General features: G+C 35.5%; 4 protein-coding genes and 1 non-coding gene across 8 annotated transcripts; 2 read left to right on the top strand and 3 right to left on the bottom strand.

Annotated features, from left to right (window-relative positions):
• Positions 1–899: 899 nt before the first annotated feature.
• LOC137826276 (putative serine/threonine-protein kinase WNK11) lies at positions 900–3320 on the bottom strand. Of its 3 annotated transcripts, none has more exons than XM_068632183.2 (4): positions 2883–3320; positions 2158–2685; positions 1617–1683; positions 900–1454 (listed from the first exon to the last, which is right to left on the bottom strand). In XM_068632183.2, exons 2-4 carry the CDS (start codon positions 2659–2661, stop codon positions 1132–1134), a joined length of 894 nt encoding a protein of 297 aa, XP_068488284.1. In that variant the 5' UTR covers positions 2662–2685; positions 2883–3320; the 3' UTR covers positions 900–1131. The 3 variants fall into 3 exon arrangements, with proteins under 3 accessions (XP_068488284.1, XP_068488286.1, XP_068488285.1); XM_068632185.2 differs by having other exon boundaries at positions 2158–2675; XM_068632184.2 differs by having other exon boundaries at positions 2158–2680; positions 2883–3317.
• A 1157-nt stretch (positions 3321–4477) lies between these two features.
• Positions 4478–6323, bottom strand: LOC137823787 (DGCR14-like protein). Its single transcript, XM_068629057.2, has one exon. The coding sequence runs from the start codon at positions 6107–6109 to the stop codon at positions 4601–4603; it is 1509 nt and encodes a 502-aa protein (XP_068485158.1). The 5' UTR covers positions 6110–6323; the 3' UTR covers positions 4478–4600.
• Positions 6324–8166: 1843 nt separating this feature from the next.
• On the top strand, positions 8167–12007 carry LOC137824226 (WRKY transcription factor 1). 2 transcript variants are annotated; one of them, XM_068629761.1, is made up of 5 exons: positions 8167–8460; positions 9267–9975; positions 10060–10225; positions 10308–10466; positions 11161–12007. In XM_068629761.1, the coding sequence occupies exons 2-5, from the start codon at positions 9375–9377 to the stop codon at positions 11750–11752; spliced, it is 1518 nt and encodes a 505-aa protein (XP_068485862.1). In that variant the 5' UTR covers positions 8167–8460; positions 9267–9374; the 3' UTR covers positions 11753–12007. The 2 variants fall into 2 exon arrangements, with proteins under 2 accessions (XP_068485862.1, XP_068485863.1); XM_068629762.2 differs by having other exon boundaries at positions 8340–8460; positions 9250–9975.
• Positions 11560–11621, top strand: LOC150025713 (small nucleolar RNA SNORD36). Its single transcript, XR_016515257.1, has one exon. It is a non-coding gene; the product is annotated as a small nucleolar RNA SNORD36 (small nucleolar RNA).
• A 1046-nt stretch (positions 12008–13053) lies between the features above and the next one.
• On the bottom strand, positions 13054–16473 carry PAT1 (GRAS family transcription factor). Its single transcript, XM_068629759.1, has 2 exons — positions 16107–16473; positions 13054–14990 (listed from the first exon to the last, which is right to left on the bottom strand). The coding sequence occupies exon 2, from the start codon at positions 14805–14807 to the stop codon at positions 13176–13178; it is 1632 nt and encodes a 543-aa protein (XP_068485860.1). The 5' UTR covers positions 14808–14990; positions 16107–16473; the 3' UTR covers positions 13054–13175.
• Between the last annotated feature and the right edge of the window lie 1551 nt (positions 16474–18024).

Below are 18024 nucleotides of genomic sequence, written 5' to 3'. Positions count from 1 at the left end.
TGAAAAGTGGTTATTGCATGTGTATGATTCTCATGGTGTTTTTAATATAATTGAGTCTTACATCAAAGAGGTTGGCAATTTGATGAAGCTGTTTATATTTTGGTTTTCTATTCTTAGAAATGAAGCAATCATTTACTAAAGCTGTTCATACATGCACAACTCTAAGTTTTAATTAATATACTACATCTCTCCTCTCTCTCTCTCTTCTCTATTTTTGTAATTTGAACTGTGTATGACATTTCAACTGTTGTTCCTTTGCAACTTACTTATATTTGTATTTTTATATACCAAATAGTTGAAGGAGATTTGTGCTTCTAAAATTTGGTTAAATAGATATTTTTCTGGAAGAATTTTAAATTTAAAAGGAAAAATATATACTTTAAATTCCATTGGAAATCCCAATAGATAAAGACCAATTTACATATAAAAGTGGGGATAATTCTTACATTTCTAGGAAATTTTGTGGATGAGTTAAATTTAAAGTTATTTTTTTAACATGCTTGTATATACGTCTTGGATTATTTTACCTAAATAATTGAATGAATTGATCATTAATTTTAATTTTTGAATAATTGATTTTTTTATAAAGATAAAGTTATTGTGTGTTTTCTAGCCACTTTTTATTTTCCATGGGGATGTTGTGTATTTGTGTGTCCACTCTTTTATCATTTTTTTCAAAGTGTGAGAACAATGGGTCCATTTTATGTTTTTAATTAGTTAGTCCACTTTGACCATTGAACTATATTTTTAAAAAATAAAAATATATTTTTTATAGTATATTATTTAAAAAATATACATACCTAATAGTATTATTATTTAGATAATAATATGTAGGTACAGCTCAAGAAGTTAAGATTAGCTAGACGCAACCAATTTGATGAGAACAACATTGAAGCAGATAAAACAGAATATGGAAGAAATAAATGAGAGAATCAGCTGAAAAATGTACAAGTGGGTTGATGATTGGAACTTTCAGTGCACTGAGGAAGTTCTGTACAATACAGATATGGTGAACCTGCACCAGAAATGCATCTAGGAACCAATTATAGGAATATACTTTGATTGGAAGTAAAAAGCAGTTGAATTGGAGAAAAGGATGAAACAATGAACTCTGTGATGAAGGTAAGGGTATCAATTTATGGGCGTTGATTCTTCATCATCGTTGAGTTCATAAAAGAAAGGATCCTTAAGGAGATCCGTGGCAGAAGGTCTTGCCCTTGGCTGTGCTATGCACTTCTCAATGAATTCCTTCACCTCAGGTTCTGTCACTTTGCTCAAGGCCTGAGGCTTAATTCCCTTGGTCACCTTTTTGTATATCTTGGCCACACTGTCACATTCGCTGTAGGGTATCTCCATTGTAACCATTTCAAGCAAACACATTCCAAAAGAGTATATGTCCACCATCTCAGTGTAATCTTCCTCATACAGCTCCGGTGCCATGTATTCAGGCGTCCCTAAAATAGAAAGAAAATTATATTTTGACAATCTGAGAATTATAACAATTCTTGATGTGATGTGTTTATAAATAAATATATGTATTAAAAGGTAAGTTTGAAACTAAATGATATGAAAAAAGTGATTGGATAAAGAATGTGAGTTTTCAATATTATCATTACCCAAAATAGAATGTGCAGCATGGTTCCGTCCCACTATTGCAGCCAATCCAAGATCACCAATTTTCACCTACAAAAACCCAAGATAAAAAACCAAGGATCTGTTCATTTTCATTCTCACATTCTAGTTTCAAAAGCTACTTTCTGAAACAATTTCACAATATTTAGTAATCAATTTCGCATCCAAAGTCTATTCAGTTTTTAAAAATTGTCTCTTAAACAAGTATTCTAAAGTTAGATAACAAGAAATTAATTTGCATTTTCTTCTTCTGTTCTCGTTTTGTTAACATCTTTAATTCTAACAGTCTGTTCTATATGTATGGATAACCTTGTTTGATCACCTTTTGAAAATAGAATGCATCTTAAATTTAAAATATCTAAGCTGGGAAGGCAAACATGCACATAAATTAAAACTTGTTAAATCAGGAAAAGTAAACTTAACATGTGAAAAAGAAAAGAACTGCATGAGTTTGTAATGACAGTGTTGCATTTCTTTATATGATTTCAGTAGCATGAGAATGAACAATAAACAAAAGCAAATAACCTGGCCAATGTTGCCGTTAACAAAGATGTTGCTGCAGTTGAGATCCCTGTGAATGATGCATGGGTCATGAGTATGAAGATACTCCAACCCCTCAAGGACCTGTTTGGACCACTTCTTGAATGCCTTAATGGAGACATGGCGGTGCTTCCTGCGGTAATCCCTGAGGTTCCCGGAAGTGCAAATCTCAGTGATGAAATTGATGTTGTGGCGTTCCTCATCCTTCCAAACACTGTAACAGACGATGATGTACTTGTTGCTGAGGGTTCTGAGCAACTCAACCTCAGAATGAAGACGGTTGATGAGAACAGGATCTTCGCTGAAATTCCTGAGCCGAACCTGATTCCACGCCACCTCAATTCCTTCCTCCTGATCAAAAGCTCTGTAAACCTTCTTCACAGCTCCACAGCCGAGAAGATCGTTATAACGCCCAAACCTTCCCGTCGGATCAACCTCCACGAACGCTTCCACTTCGGCGTCGCAACTGTTCGACTTCTCCGCAGGCATTTTCAATCTCTCTCCTACACTAAACTAAACAAATTGAAAAAAATAATCATGAAACCGCATTATTATTACACCATTGGTTCCATAATTTTGAACAACCCTACTTTTTCGCCCTCTGTTTGTTGATTACATCATTTTTTTCTTGTATTGTTACAATTTCTGCTACTGCTGTGCATGAAATTTAAAATAGAACAGCGAATTTAGGCGGAAATTGGAAAGGTTACCTTAACAGGAAGCGATAGGAGAAATGCGAATTGAAGGTGTGAAATGGAGGTGTGGAGATTAAATAGGTGAGAGAAGATGGTGGTGGAATTTGTTAGAAGTGGAAACGAATGGATGAGGTGGCAGTGTGACACGAAATGGTAATCTGAAGAGAATCACTGCATCTGGATTGTGAAGGTGTTTTTCTTACATTCACGAGAAGAATGGGGAAAGAGTGGTGCACTCAGTGGTAAAGTTTTTCAGGCGAAGCCCGTGCTCGAGTACCTACAAATTACCAACACTCTCTCTCATTTTCTCGGTCTTTCAAACATTGGCTCAACAACCGCTTAATAATGCTTTTGCAAATATCACTGCCTCACCATTCTTCCAAATAATCTGTCTTCAAATACCACTCGCCCTATGTGTAATCTTTTTCTCAGATATGTAGCATAAACACCAGTGATACAACAACATCAACATGAAAATATATATAATATTTAAAATGGAAAATACAAAAAAATATAGATACAACTGTTATATAATTATAAATTTATATAATTATATAAATTGACAAATAAAAATTTATATTTAAAAATATGTTTCAATTTAAAAATATATTTTTCATGTTGAAAAAATTAAATCCTTATTTCTATAATTATAATAAAAGTTTATAAAATAAATTTAAATTTTTAGATAATTAATGCATTTTTTCCTTTAGATCAATACTAGAATTGTCAGAAATTCAACTAATATTTTTCGTTATTTTTATAATTATAATAAAAATTTATAAAAATAAATTTAAATTTTTAGATAATTAATGCATTTTTTCTTTTAGATCAATACTAGAATTGTCAGAAATTTAACAAATATTTTTCGAACACCGATACATATTCTATGAATCCGATACGTATTCTATGAATCCGATACGTATTCTATGAATCCGATACGTATTCTATGAATCCGATACGTATTCTATGAATCCGATACGTATTCTATGAATCCGATACGTATTCTATGAATCCGATACGTATTCTATGAATCCGATACGTATTCTATAACAATACCACGAACGTGAATGCATCTTAGACCTTTCCATAACATCACATTTTTCATTATACATTCATATAATATAATCTGCTGCTGGCAAATACCATTGGTCCATGCGTACAGTAAGCATTGGTGTAGATTTTAGCTACAAAAGTTTTTTAAAAAATTAAAATTTGGTTTGAATACAATTGCGCCAATTTCATTTCATTACTGATTCTCGCATATACTTAGACTCGTGCAATAAATAGCTTCAAGCGATTTCTTAGGGATCAATTGAAAAAAATGTTCATTCACACCCGCTCATCAGTTTCATGAGAGATTTGGGTACATGACAGCAACTGCACAGATGTATGGTGAAACCAGAAAGAACCTACTTTAAGCAAAAAGAGACGTGAAGAAACTATTCAATAAGAACCAAACCTATCAAATAAACAAAAAAGAGTCAGATAGTAACTTCATCGCTAATCCAATATACAGCAGTGCCTTCTGAAGAACTTTTATCAAGATTTTGGACACAGAAAACCAGTAATCAAAGAGTGAGACTATAACTAAAAGAATAAACAATCTAAGCTGGGGCTACAAAATCAGTATGCAAAGTCTATTATTCTCAGATTGTTGTTCTTTCTCTCCAAATTTATACAGTACTGCAATTTAAACACATTATCAAGGGGGAGGGGGGGGCACCTACAGCATATCACCAGAGAGGATTGGAGTCTTCTCTAACAGATGGAGACCTAGAAACCGTGCTCTCTTCTCTACCAACCCTTGACACACTTCTACCAACAGTTCTAGGAGTAGCCAATGCAGGAGTAGAACCACGGTAACTTGCTCGAAGCGTTTCATCAACAGTAGAAGAGGACTTGGCAAATGCATTCCTCATAAACTTCTGAGCAGCAGGAGACAGCATACGCATGCTTGGGCTAGCACTCCCTCCTCTGACCCGTGATGCCAATGGGGGCTTATGAAACATCTTTGACCTTTCCCTCAGCTTCCTTGCAGCCTCCCTTGAAAGAGCATGTGCCTTAGCATCTCGCACCGGTGCAGAAGGAATCTTGTAATGAGGTCCATCAGCACTGCCACCAATATCAAGCGGTGTATCCTCCTGGTCCAACCTCAATGGAGTCCCCTCAATTTCTCCCCAAGTAATGAAGGGGGATTCATCCACACCCGGTGCAGGGGATGGTGTCTTAACATAGCTATACCCATTCTCAGCTTTCTTCTCAGATTCCAAATAAAATGGATTCGGAGTCTTCCTCAGATCCTCCAAATCATACTTCTGTAACTTATCCCCATCTCTGAGACACATAGGGGCCGGTGTAGCACCCGCAACAGGCGTGTAAAACACCTCCACTGTTCCATCATCTTTCGGCCTAGAATCCATCATTTTACCAAGAAACCTAGTGTTCCCACGATTGATCTCTTTCGTGGCAGCTTTGATTCTAACAGCCATCTCCTCCTCAGTCAAGGGAACCTCACCCCGATCAGCGGGATGATACATCAACAAATTCTTGGCAGTGTAATTCCACCCTTCAAGGGTGCTCGGAGGCTGATAAGAGGTTCCATATCCATCAGTGACTCTATCCCTCTTCACATCCTCAATACCCTTCACATCCTCGTTCAAATACTCAAACTTATCCTTCCTCTTCCTATTCACTTTCTCTAAAATCTTGGAAAAGCTATGATTGTCCTCACTGGTGTACCTCCGAAGAAACTGATCGAGACCAAGCGAGGCATCAACTCCACCGTCACTGTTATCCCCCTCTTTAGCATCGGGAGCAGTGAAACGCGGCGTTTGGGGGGGCTTTCCGTCGAATTCATCCAAGGGTGTGAAATTCCTAACGAAGGTGGAACCCGGTGTGTGGGAGATGGTTCTAGAAGTATCGTTGGGATTGGTTACCTTCGATGCGCCGGCGCGGCGTTCGAGGATCTTCAACTGAGCCTCGCGAATGACGACGGGGTCGCCGGTTTTGATGGCTTCGAGCCAGTCGAGGCGGTCGCGGAGCTTCGAGATGTCGGGGAAGTAATCGCGCTCGATGATCTTCTCCAACGCCTCCACGTAGGTGTCCTCATCCAAAACCCTAGGGTTCTTCGCACTCGACGACGACGACGATGTTGGATCGTTAGGGTTTTGCGCCGACACCTGCGAAATCGAAGGAGAAGGCGACGACAAGTGCAGCGGCGAGTGCCCTGGGGATTGAAGCATTTTGCTGAGGGCAAACACAGCAATTGATTCAATGAATTTGTGATTGCAAGTTCAAAACTCGAAGCTTTTAGGTTAAGATTTGAAGGAATTGGGTAAAAGATGATTTTCTGGTTCAACAAGGAGACGAAAAGATATCGGAACTTGGAACAAATTTCCCAAAACGCAAAACGCAAAACGCGTTCTTCGTTTTATATACTTATCAATCAATATTTATCTTTTCAATCTTCACAACAACAAAAAATTAGGTTTTACTCTTTATCATAAATAATTTTAAATTGATTATAATATTCTAAATTTAGTTTTATTATATATATATATATATATATTTAAAAAATATATTTTAAATTGAACAGAGTTAATCATTTTCATAAATGTTATTCATAAAATTGAGATAATTTTATTAAGGATCACTCCCTCGTTAATAATCCGTATTAATTAAAAAAAGTTAAATGAATGTTTGATTATAGTAATTTCGTTTAAAGAATAAAAAAGTTGTGAACTACTCTTTCTTTTGACTTTGGTAACAACAATAAAAGAGTTATTACAAATATTAAAACTCTAATTAATTAATAACATTTTTTATTACAAATATCGTTTAATTAATTAATATAAACTATTTTTTAATTTCCTTTTAAGAAACAAGGCAAATGATTTCAATACATAAAAGATAATTTTATTTGTAATTTTTAAATGTTATTGACATTAATAGAAGATATTTAAATGTTGCCATAAAAAAATTAAATGAAATTTTGACAGGAAGTTGAAAGTGATTAATAAAAATGTTATTAATTAAGTAGATTTTTAATATTTGTAATAACTCTTTTAGTAGTTCATAACTGTTTATTTTTTAAATGAAATTAACTTAATCAAACATTATCACCTAACTTTTTTTTAATTAATAAAATTATCTCAATTTTATGAATAACATTTATGAAAATTATCAAACCAATTATTTACAATAAAGTATGAACTACAAAAGGAATGAAATATAATTAAATAAAATCTTAAACCAGAGATTACACGTGAATGACAAAACAAAAAGAGTTAATGTACCAAAAACAACAAAAATTCTTTTAGGCTCGTGCTATTTGCACTTGTTTTTTTCTAAATACACCGTATTTTAATTCTTTACCATGACATATATTCATTCTTAATTTTCTTTCTTGTTTCATGTGATTTAGAAAGTACATTATCTATAACATACCTTTTTTCCTTTTAGGTTTTATTATTTTTAATTTCTAGAACACGTTTTTAATTTTGTAGAAAATAAAAAAAAGTTTCAGAAAATATTTTTCAAGAAGGTAAAGAGTGTTTCAAAAAAAATATTTTTATTTCGTTAACACTGGAAACTAAACATGAATAAGAATAAATATAATATTTTAAATAAAAGAAATAACGGGGGTGCATTTAACAAAAGCAAGTAGTGTAGGCTGATTCTTCATGTACCATATCAATTCAAATTTGCATCGAAACGTAAAATATTTGTTTTACACTTAATGATTTAAAAGATTTTGTCTTTTAGATATTCATATCCATAATTCAAATCACAAATTTCAGAATTAATATGTCACTTCCAAATTTAGTCATCCGAAAGCTTACCTGAACAAGGTAAATGACTTTCCGAATGTCAAGATCTATAAACAAACATAAATGAGTTTCATATCTCGATTCTCAAAACCATTTACAACACCATTTTGAACATGAAAATCCAAAACTCATGACTCACTTCCAGAAATGACCATCTGAAAACTTAAATAAAGTATATCTTCCCGATATCTAATTTCAGAACCATCACAGCACACCATTTTATACATGAATCCAAAACCCATAACTCAATTTTAAATATAGTCATATAAAAACTTAAATAAAACATAAAAATGATCATTCAAATATCTAAATTATATAAAAACCTCTTATAATTTTCACATTCTTAAAGAAACATAAAGCCAATAACATGTTGAGTTTTAAATTTGATGTTAATGTAAAGTAGGCCCAATTGGTGAATGTAGCCCAGAGCAGAGAGAGAATAAGAACCATGGATTGAAGACTTGGCAAATGAAATGAAAGCACACAAAAGCATATTCTATGTTTGTGTGTGTCAGCGTGTCGCTTTAAAATTAATAACACAGAAAGAGAGAGAAAGAGAGAGAGAGAGAGTGGACTTTTGTTACCTTTTGCCTTGTTTTTTGGGTCAATTAAATAAGGATGTTACATTGGACTCACTCCCATTGCATTGCTTCCTTCCACCCAAACCCACACACCATCACCAACATTTTCTTCAACACTTCTTTTCTTTACTCAACTCAACTCCTTCTTCTCCAATTTCGACACCAACCCTTCTTCTTTTCAGGGTAAGTAATGTCTTCCCACGTCCACTCTTTCTCTTTATATTCATCCTTTTTAATCTCAACCCACTCAAATCGATGTGGGACTTTTTTTTTTTTTTTTTTTCTGGGTTAAGGGATGTTTCGAGAGAAGGTAGAATAGCGTTTTTCTGAGACCCTAACGAATGAATTAACCCTCTCTCCGCTCTCTTACCGCTGATTTGGTTGCGTTGGGTTGATTTCAGACACGGAATAAAGAATAAGGAATAAGCTAACTTTAAATGTTTTGTTTGCAATTGGATTGTTTAACTTGTATAATTAAGTAGAGTATGGTATGATCTCAAAGTAAGAGCTGAAAATTCAAGTTTTTTTGGGATTTGAGCTTCTGTCAATTGAAAATTAGCATGGCTTTAACTATGCGAGTGTGTGTTTTTATATGCATATTTGGCGTTAAGACTCCGATTTGGAATATTTATAGTATTTGGTTCATCATGGGTGAATGATGATTTCGCATGTTTAAAGTGAGTTTCGTGTTGCTGCTGCTTCTACTAATAAAAAGTTGTTTTTTTTTTAACATCTGCTGTTTAGCAAGTAAAAGTGGAAACAGGAAGTTTTTATTAGAAAAGAAAACATTTGTTAATTATTACATGGGAAAAACAAAAAGTGTGACTTTTCCAATGAAAACTTTCCGCATTTTTTTGCCTCAGAACAGGGTTGGCATTAACAGAACTGATAAAAAGTTCAACAGAAGTTTTCTGACCCAGTGTTCAGGCTATAGCTATTACTGATATTTCTGTCACATGGAACTTCTAATAGGTTTTCAAATGTGTCAGGTTTGAACAGTCACAAGCGCACATTGCTTAGCCATCATTGTGGACATTCATGGAAGCAGTTAATGAAAGTAGACCTATTTCCTTCTGATTTATAAGAAAGAGGTTCACATGGTTTCTTCAGACAAAAGTGTAGATCAAAATACCCCTTCTGATAAATTGCAGCATAGAGCGAGTTCTGATAGTGATGTTACATTGTCACAAGGTCATGATACTAAAAATGTTCTGTCCAAACCAGAGGGAGCAACAAGTACTCCTTCTGTTGTAGCTAAAAATGAAGAGGGGAAGGACTCTGATGCTACTGCTTGTGCCCTGGAATCAGATCAAGAAGGAAGCACGTGCTCCTTACCACTTGAGAAACATTTGCAGAGCCCTGATACTCTTTTGAATGAATTGCCTCCATTGCAATCCAGTCTGGAAAGTCCCTCTGTAATACGTGAGAAGGTATCTAAAGATGGCTATAACTGGCGAAAATATGGTCAGAAACATGTCAAGGGGAATGAATTTATACGCAGCTATTACAAGTGTACATATCCAAATTGCCAGGCAAAAAAGCAGTTGCAGCAGTCTAATAATGGGAACATCACAGATTGTGTTTCTATCGGACAGCATAATCATCCTAGGCCTCAATTGAACTCCACAGTATCAGTTGAATGTGTTTTGCCGGTTGTGGAACAAGCAGCACGCAAGCCCTTGTTAGCCAATGTGAAAGGTGAGCAGTAAACACTGTTAGTACTTTAGTTTCTATGCTTTCATAGCAAAGATCTTAATGGGTTTTATGACATCATTCATGAAGACAAAACATCCGTTGAGCAAGGATGCATTCCTCAACAGATCAAGCCTTTACAGTCCCTTCCACCTACACAAGTGTCCCCAGTCAATGAGTTGAAAGCTGCACATTCACAATTGTCTAAGGCAAGGAATCAGGTTCATGACAACGAGGATCCTGAGTCAAAGCGACTGTACGTTGTTATCACTATGTATTAAAATTTGTGTTGATATATATGGATGGCTAACCTTTACTGCCAAATTGATACCAAGCAGGAAGAAAGACAACAGTAATGCGGATACCACTGGAGTTAACATGTCAACTCGTGAATCTCGTATTGTTGTTCAGACTTCAAGTGAGGTTGATTTAGTAAATGACGGGTATCGCTGGCGCAAATATGGGCAGAAGCTTGTTAAAGGGAATGCAAACCCAAGGTACATGTTAAATTTTCATTTCAAATACAGTTTTATTTTCTGCCATTGTGTGGGTTAGAGTGTGTTTTATATTGATCCATAGTATCTCAAGTATCTCACTTTGCCCTGAATGAGCTAGCCTGAAACCTTGTCGCCGTAAATTAATTTCATTAGCTTCCAGTCTAATGATCTGTTTGAGTTATTCTTTGCCTGCTTGAAAGCAACAGGAAGTGGTTATAGTATTTTGTTCTATATTATGTTCAAAGTATGTTCCACATGCACTTTTTGTAGGATTTTAATTTGGTTAATACTTAAGTCCACACAACACAACTAGTAGTCTCAATATTATGGGCTTAACCATGATTTAGCAGTCCTAAACTGGTTTTGAAATGCAAGCCAAACTCTTGAATGTTTGAACATAGCTGAACAATTTTATGAGAAGTGCCGTGTTTCTTTAGCGTAAAAAGAAAGCAATGGAAATTGTGTCAATAATGCTCCGGTTCTGAATTAGTATATTGGGAATACCCATTCCTTCAGTCAAACTGCATCCTCTTCTCCAGCTGGTTACCCTTGTCAAGTTGCCTCTTCTCATTCTGGTTACACTGTTTTTAGATGTTTATGTGCTCTCTCTATTCCTCTATGCTCTGAGCTTTACATGGATACATCATTAAAAAATGTTTTAATTTAATGTGTTTGCATCTTCTCTCTACTGCAGAAGTTACTACCGATGCTCAAATCCTGGATGCCCTGTCAAAAAGCATGTGGAAAGGGCCTCTCATGATTCAAAAATTGTAATAACTACCTATGAGGGACAACATGATCATGAACTTCCCCCTGGAAGGACTGTCACTCATAATGCAGCTACAAATATGAACTCAACAACCATGAATGGCAAGGCAGGAACCAAATCTGAAGATACTGTTAATAGAGGGGAACAAAGTGGCTTGGACTCACCAAGCAAATTAACAGAGAAACTAAATGGCAAGTCAACTACTAAGTCAAAGGTCGGCGATATGGTTGACTTTGGCGGGTTCAGCCTTTCTAATGAGGGTCCTGAAATTAAATTAAAGGAGCAACAACAAAAAGATAACTTAGGTACTAAAGACGATTCTGTCAGCAATGATGTTGTATGCCATTCTAGTTCTGAAGTTCCATGTAGATCAAATGAACAGCTGAAAGGGGAGGTAAAACCTTTATCAGAAGGAACTAAGGATTGCCTTAGCAAGGTTGCCATTCATGATACCCCCAGTACAGAAAGCGAATTTAATAAGCAATCAGCACCTGATGCAGAACCGGTCCAAAGCTAAATTTGCAATATTTTTTGAAGCTGCTGATGGTTACAGAAGAGTATAAATATTTGACTATGACATAGGCTTGACAGATATATATTGTGGGATTATAATTCCTATTTCTACTCTAACCTTCACTTTACTCTTCTTCTAGCTCTCTCATTGTCTTTGGGCAGTTTGACTAAATATGCAAATTACAATTAATACTACATTGGATATCAAACTTGTATACCATTATTGTTAAGAGTTAAATAAGATTTACATTTTCGTACACATGTATCTAAGATTCCAATATATCGTTGAGCATACTCAGTCATTCGCATGTAATTCTTGTTTTGTGCCTACTAATCCTCCAATCTTCCTTTCTCGTTGTAATTTTAGAAGTGCGTTGCAGAATTGTAGTAGTTGAATATAGCTAAAGTTATTCCATACGCTAAAATGTGAGTGTTGGTGCAGTGGTTTAGGTTCATTCTTTAATGCCATGTTCAATGGCCTACTGGTTGGTATTTTATCATTTATCGAAAGGTGCAACAATGATTATTCTGTGTTATATAAACAGCCAATTCTGTCATACATTGTCCCATTACACGAGAAGACCAATTGGTGTCAACTTTGGAGGCTGCTAAAGAATTTTATGGGTCCATTACGTTTATGCTCATTCTTGAAGTCTATGGAGAGAATGTGAGATTTTATTCTTAGACATTCGTTTATAATTTATATTTTTTGACTTTCACCTCTCTTTCTACTGAATTGAAAACATAGAAAGACTTGCATCTTACAAGCCAGAGAAAACCTTCCTGAAAAAATTGTCAATATTTTATACGTCACGATACCCTTTCTAATTTATGCAATTCTCCCATTTGGCACTGATATTATTTTGTCAAATCCACCTTTACAAGTTATGATCGAGCAAGTCAGCTTGCAAGAAATTCGTCCTTCCTTTCACAAAGAGACACTTGCAAATGTTGAGGTCCTTAATGATGCAAGCCACATCCTCTTTTGTAGTTATGTTACTTTCTTTCAGTAAATCACTAGTTATCTTAAATGAAGCCACGTGGGGCTGTTTTATTAATTTAATCCGAACACTTAAAAGCAAAACATCTAATAAAGTATATGGACAACAATGTTTGATAACAAGACAGCATAGCTTCGAAATGGCACTCTCCTAATATTCTAGAAATTACTTTCCCCGTGACTAAGTCTAAGTATATTATTTAACCATTGGGGTGCTGAGAATTCAGGGGCCAGAAAAGAGTTTGAAATGACAGATTAATATTGCTGAAAAAGAAAATTTGTACCTACAAATTCTATTGAAATGCTTGAAACAAAGAAATGTCAGAACTTTCTCATTAACTTTTACAGTAATGGAACAGAAAATGAAGAGGGATAGGTTCTTCTTTGTACCCCCTCAAACTAGCAGGAGTCACATATTACCCAGGTCTCATTTCCATGCGCAAGAAGCAACCAAATCTCTATTCATCCAACCCAGATAAAGAGCTCCATCTCTCTCTTCAAGTCTATATCTATTACTGTAGTTCTCAAGCAATTTCTTAATGGTACCATTCACCAGTGAACTCAAAGGGTAAGGAGTGAAACCGGCCATTGCAAATCTTGACCTCCACTTCCCAAGCACCTCATGCCGTTCCACCCTCTCAACCCCTTCACAAGCTATGATGTTAACCAAATCTCTTGCCAAACAATGCTGCTCCACATTGATTCTCTCTTTATGATCTCTGGGAAGAGTCACATCTATTGACTCAAACATTGCTGTGTAATAGTCCAGAGTTTCAAGGAAACGTGGAAAGAATGCAGCAGTGTTTGTGTTAGATTCCTGCTCTACAAGTGTCACCACCTTTGGAGATAGGCTCCTAACCAACCTCAACAGCCTGTCCCTGTGATTCTGAGTACTCACACTTTCATCTGGCATGTGATGTAGCATGAAGGCAAAATTCACAGCCAGAGCTTCCCCCGGTCGAACTCCAAGGTTATGTACTTGAACATCACAACCAGAGATAGCTGCAGAATGAAATTCAAACGGCACCTTAAAATGCTCAGCAAGCTTTGATAACCTCCTTCCCACTATGTGCAGTCCACCACCCCGGGCATAAGCTGATTGTGAGTCATCAATACCTGTAATCCGAATGTGGGGTGGCCCTCCAGGTCTAGCTGCAAAAGCCTGAATTAAAGTGATCCACTGGCTTCCTTGACCAATTTGGAAATCAACTATGTGCACCCTGTCTTCATCTTTCATAGCTTCTGCAATGGCTCCATTTGCAGACATGTATCCAAATTTGAAGTAGGGGCAAACCTCATATAGTATGTGCATGTAGGAGAGAAGCTCAGCACTTTCTGGTTCTTTGCATCTTAAAGCTTTGTATATTGAACTCCCTGAAGCAGCCAATCGTGCAACTAGTCCTTCCAGCATGTATGCTCCCAATCGTTGAATTGGGTCGCCAGAAACTGACACCATCTGCCTTAATTCATCCATCAGCCACTGTGCCATGAGTAAATCATTGTCTGCAATGGCTTTGGCACATGCAACAAGGATATGCTTCAGGTTTTTGCTAGAAATTGCCACCATTGTTTGTCTCCAACTGTCCATCTCAGGTGAAGCAAAGTTGTTTCCATTGCTTATGGCACTGTCATAACTATCAAGATTATCAGAGTCAGGGCCAAGCATTATACTTTCCAACTCTCTCAGTTTGTGTTTGAAGTTGCTTAAATCATCGGTTATGCAGGAGCCACTCATTGGAGAGCCGTAGGTATTCTCAGGGGAATGATACTGGTCAGGTGGATATGAGTGAGAGTCTTGCTGAGATATGGGGCTACCATTCGGTGAGAAGTTAACAGTTGAAGGGGAGTTGTAAAGGGTGAAACTACCAGCTACAGAAGATGACTCCAATGTACAGTAAAGTTCAGAAGAACTTGGAGTTGAAAACTGAGTTCCATGGCCTCCATCATGGTAGTATAGCTGTTGATTTAGACTCCGATACCGTGGCAAACAGTAGGCTTCAATTTGTTGTAATGGTTGATAGTACATGCTTGAACTTCTATGTTGCTCTGATGCCTGCATTATAATTGTGTTGTGGTAGTTCAAGTGATCTCTTTCTTGTATCTTGAAGCAGAACAATTAACAATAGTGGCCTAGAGATATCTGTTAATTGATCGTCATGGCAACATAACAGATATGGTCCTGAATTGGTCAGGTTCTCTCTTCTGAGTGGAGATAAGCTGCAGATTTAACATGATCTTCTGTCTGCGTGGAAAAATCACAGCATCAGTTTTATCATATTCATTGCAACTTGCAACTTGCATACAATGAATAGAACAGAGAAAAAGCAACAGAATTTAAGGACAACTTTTTCATGTCTTAAAGAAATTAGGCGTTTGGAGTCAGCGCACTGTTAACATCAATCTACTTCTTCTTCTACCGTGTATTATCAACTTGACTCTCATACCAAGTCAAACAATTTATCACAAAAGAATGAAGAACTAACTGGGATCAATCAGTAGAGTTTCCAAGAAACATCATAATTGACCAATTCTGAAGATTGCTAATTTTTCTCTGCCAAAAAGAAAGAAAAATACTTTTGAAATTTCTAGAATTAAACAAAGAGAAGGGAATGATTATTCGGAAAGGGAAAGGGAATTATCTAAACATGAACATCAGATTTCCATAACAAGACGCGCAAAATGTACATGGCGCCACATATTGTTCCATTAGTTTTCAAAACAACTGCAGAATTTAAGGGAAAATCCTCAGCCAAATCTAATGAAAAATATAATGTTTATGAAACGCTGAGAAGAAAATTTCCAATTCTGCTTGTTTAATTCATTTGGGTGCTTCGGATTTGGCTGAGCTGAAAGAAAAAACCTTTGAATTTCGTCAGAACAGATGTACAAAACACAAAAGCAGAAACAGCAAACGTGAAGTATTTTCTTTTTGTAGTTTAATGAAATTACACAGATATTCTTTGGCCAATATTCACCTATACATGACAAGGTTAATCACACATAAATCATAATTTATGTCATAAGCACATAGATTAACAACAAAATGCACATCAACTCATGATTAGAACTGGAAATTAAAGTTCACATCCCATTGCATGAATTGGTTAAGAATCAATTAAAGAATAGAGAAAGAGAGAGATACATTTCTGCAAAAACCATTCACATCATGACATCAAAACAGAAATGCTAAAACACTGGAACTCAAAAAGTCCACTGCCAGAAGTATGAGCTTAATATACCTCACTTCACAAGCCCTTGTAAAATCAGAGAAGATACAAACAGAAGCAAATTTTCAAGGAAACTATGAAGCCAATGGCTTCAGTTTGAGAAGTTTTTTAACATTATAGCAGTTCCTTACCAAGATTTGATGAGAAAACTTCAGGGTTGGAAAAGCACAGTGGACTAGAATCTCACAGCATGAGGGAGTGCAGAAGACAAGGCTATTCCAATGAAGAAAAAACTAATGCAGAGGTTTATAAAATAATGAAGGATAAATCGCTCTTCCATTATTATAGAAACCACTCAGAAACCATTGATATGATGCGCAGTGACGACTCTTTTTTATTGAAATGACAAGAACACCCCCTTGTTATCAGTTTGCTTGGTCAAATACAGCCATCAATGCCACTCTTACAATTGTGTCTCACATCACACGTGGCCTTCTTTGGGTGAGCTAGCATTAGCTGCTTCACTTCACTTTCCTTTTCAATCCATCTACTTACCAATTCCTTTTTTCTTAGATCATTAATATCATTCTTTTTCAAAAGAAAAACATTATACTAAATGTAAAAAGAAACAAATACTGGTATAGTTTCTCTGATACTATAATAGTAAAATCTGAATATTTATTTGGATAGTAGTACCATAAAAATATAAATGAAACTAGTATCAAATTATCATTATCTCTGAGTATTTAACTGGATTGTAGCACCATCAAAACCATATCTTGTACATAATTTCTTGACCACACCACCTCCTATATGGTTTTCATTAATGACCTACCAACTTTGATGTCAATTTGGTGACTAAAAGGACATACACACACAGAAGCACAACTGTATCTGCAAATACCAGTTGTTTGTGTCAGTAATTTTGTCATTTAACTCTATTCAAGAATGCCATAACAAATCTATTAGCATGTTGCTCCTAGTAATAAAGTGTTAATCATTTAGTGGAAACCAATACATTTTAAGTCCTTCTCACTACTTAGACAGATGATTGACAAGATATTCATAAATTTCTCTGATTTCATATAGTGAAAATCATTGCTGAATAATAGGGTATTGAATACTTAAACAGTGTCAGTGAACTTTAATTTAATTTGTCAACTACTGATACAAGAAAACCTCCCCAACAAAATTAATAGTTATTTAAAGTAACAACCTCAAATAATAAGGATTATTATATAGATTAATGTTCAGTATTGTAGGCAAATAATATATGTAATTATGATAATGACTAGGTTTAGATGTGTATCCATCCAGGGTGGTTTAGCTGGACCTATATCTCTTGCACGACATGTATGGGCAATGACATCAGAAAAATGACATGCTCAACTCATCCTTCAATTGTAAATCACTATTATTTTAGTTACAAAAACTTGTATTGTTAGTGTTATTTATGAGAGTTTCTGTTCAAGTTTTTAAAAATTGGAGCATGAACTGCTTCATATACAATTTGCTACACAGCTGCATTAGCCCTTTGTGTGGAAAAAGATGCATCTACTTGCATTATATAGAAATTACCAGCAAAATCCAATCTTTTGATTTGGGAAATTTCAAGACTAATTGTTTAGCTGAAATACTGTTTCACTGAGTTGTTTTGAAAATCAAAGAACAAAAGCAGAGAAAAAGTTTGACATGAAATTGGTTTGCTTAATATCACATATTCAATTCCAAAGACAGATTTAACAAAAGTCTGCAAATGGAATGCAGGGGACTACAGTAGCATAGTTCTTTGCAGGATATTAGCAGATCAAAAGCAATAAATAAAATGAACCAACTTACTTTTTTTTAAACTTTAGAAGTAAAATGATTTTGACTTGTTCTATGTGATATGCAAACACACACATTGAAGTAAGAAAGAACCAAAGAGTATAGAACCTTTAGTTATGGGAAAAAACAGTGTAACACAGTAACCCCACTTGGCTGTAGATTAAATGTCTCTTCTTACTTTTTGTTTTGTGTTTTTTGCTTACCTTCCACACACAACAAACAGTGTACAAATCATGAATTTAACTTCACTCAAGTGAAAAAGTACATATGGTGAGAAAGCAA

This window comes from Phaseolus vulgaris, chromosome 8 (assembly GCF_051622355.1).
Source record: "Phaseolus vulgaris cultivar YP4 chromosome 8, ASM5162235v1, whole genome shotgun sequence".
In the NCBI taxonomy this organism is placed as follows: domain Eukaryota; kingdom Viridiplantae; phylum Streptophyta; class Magnoliopsida; order Fabales; family Fabaceae; genus Phaseolus; species Phaseolus vulgaris.
This window is presented reverse-complemented; position numbering and strand designations above follow the sequence as displayed.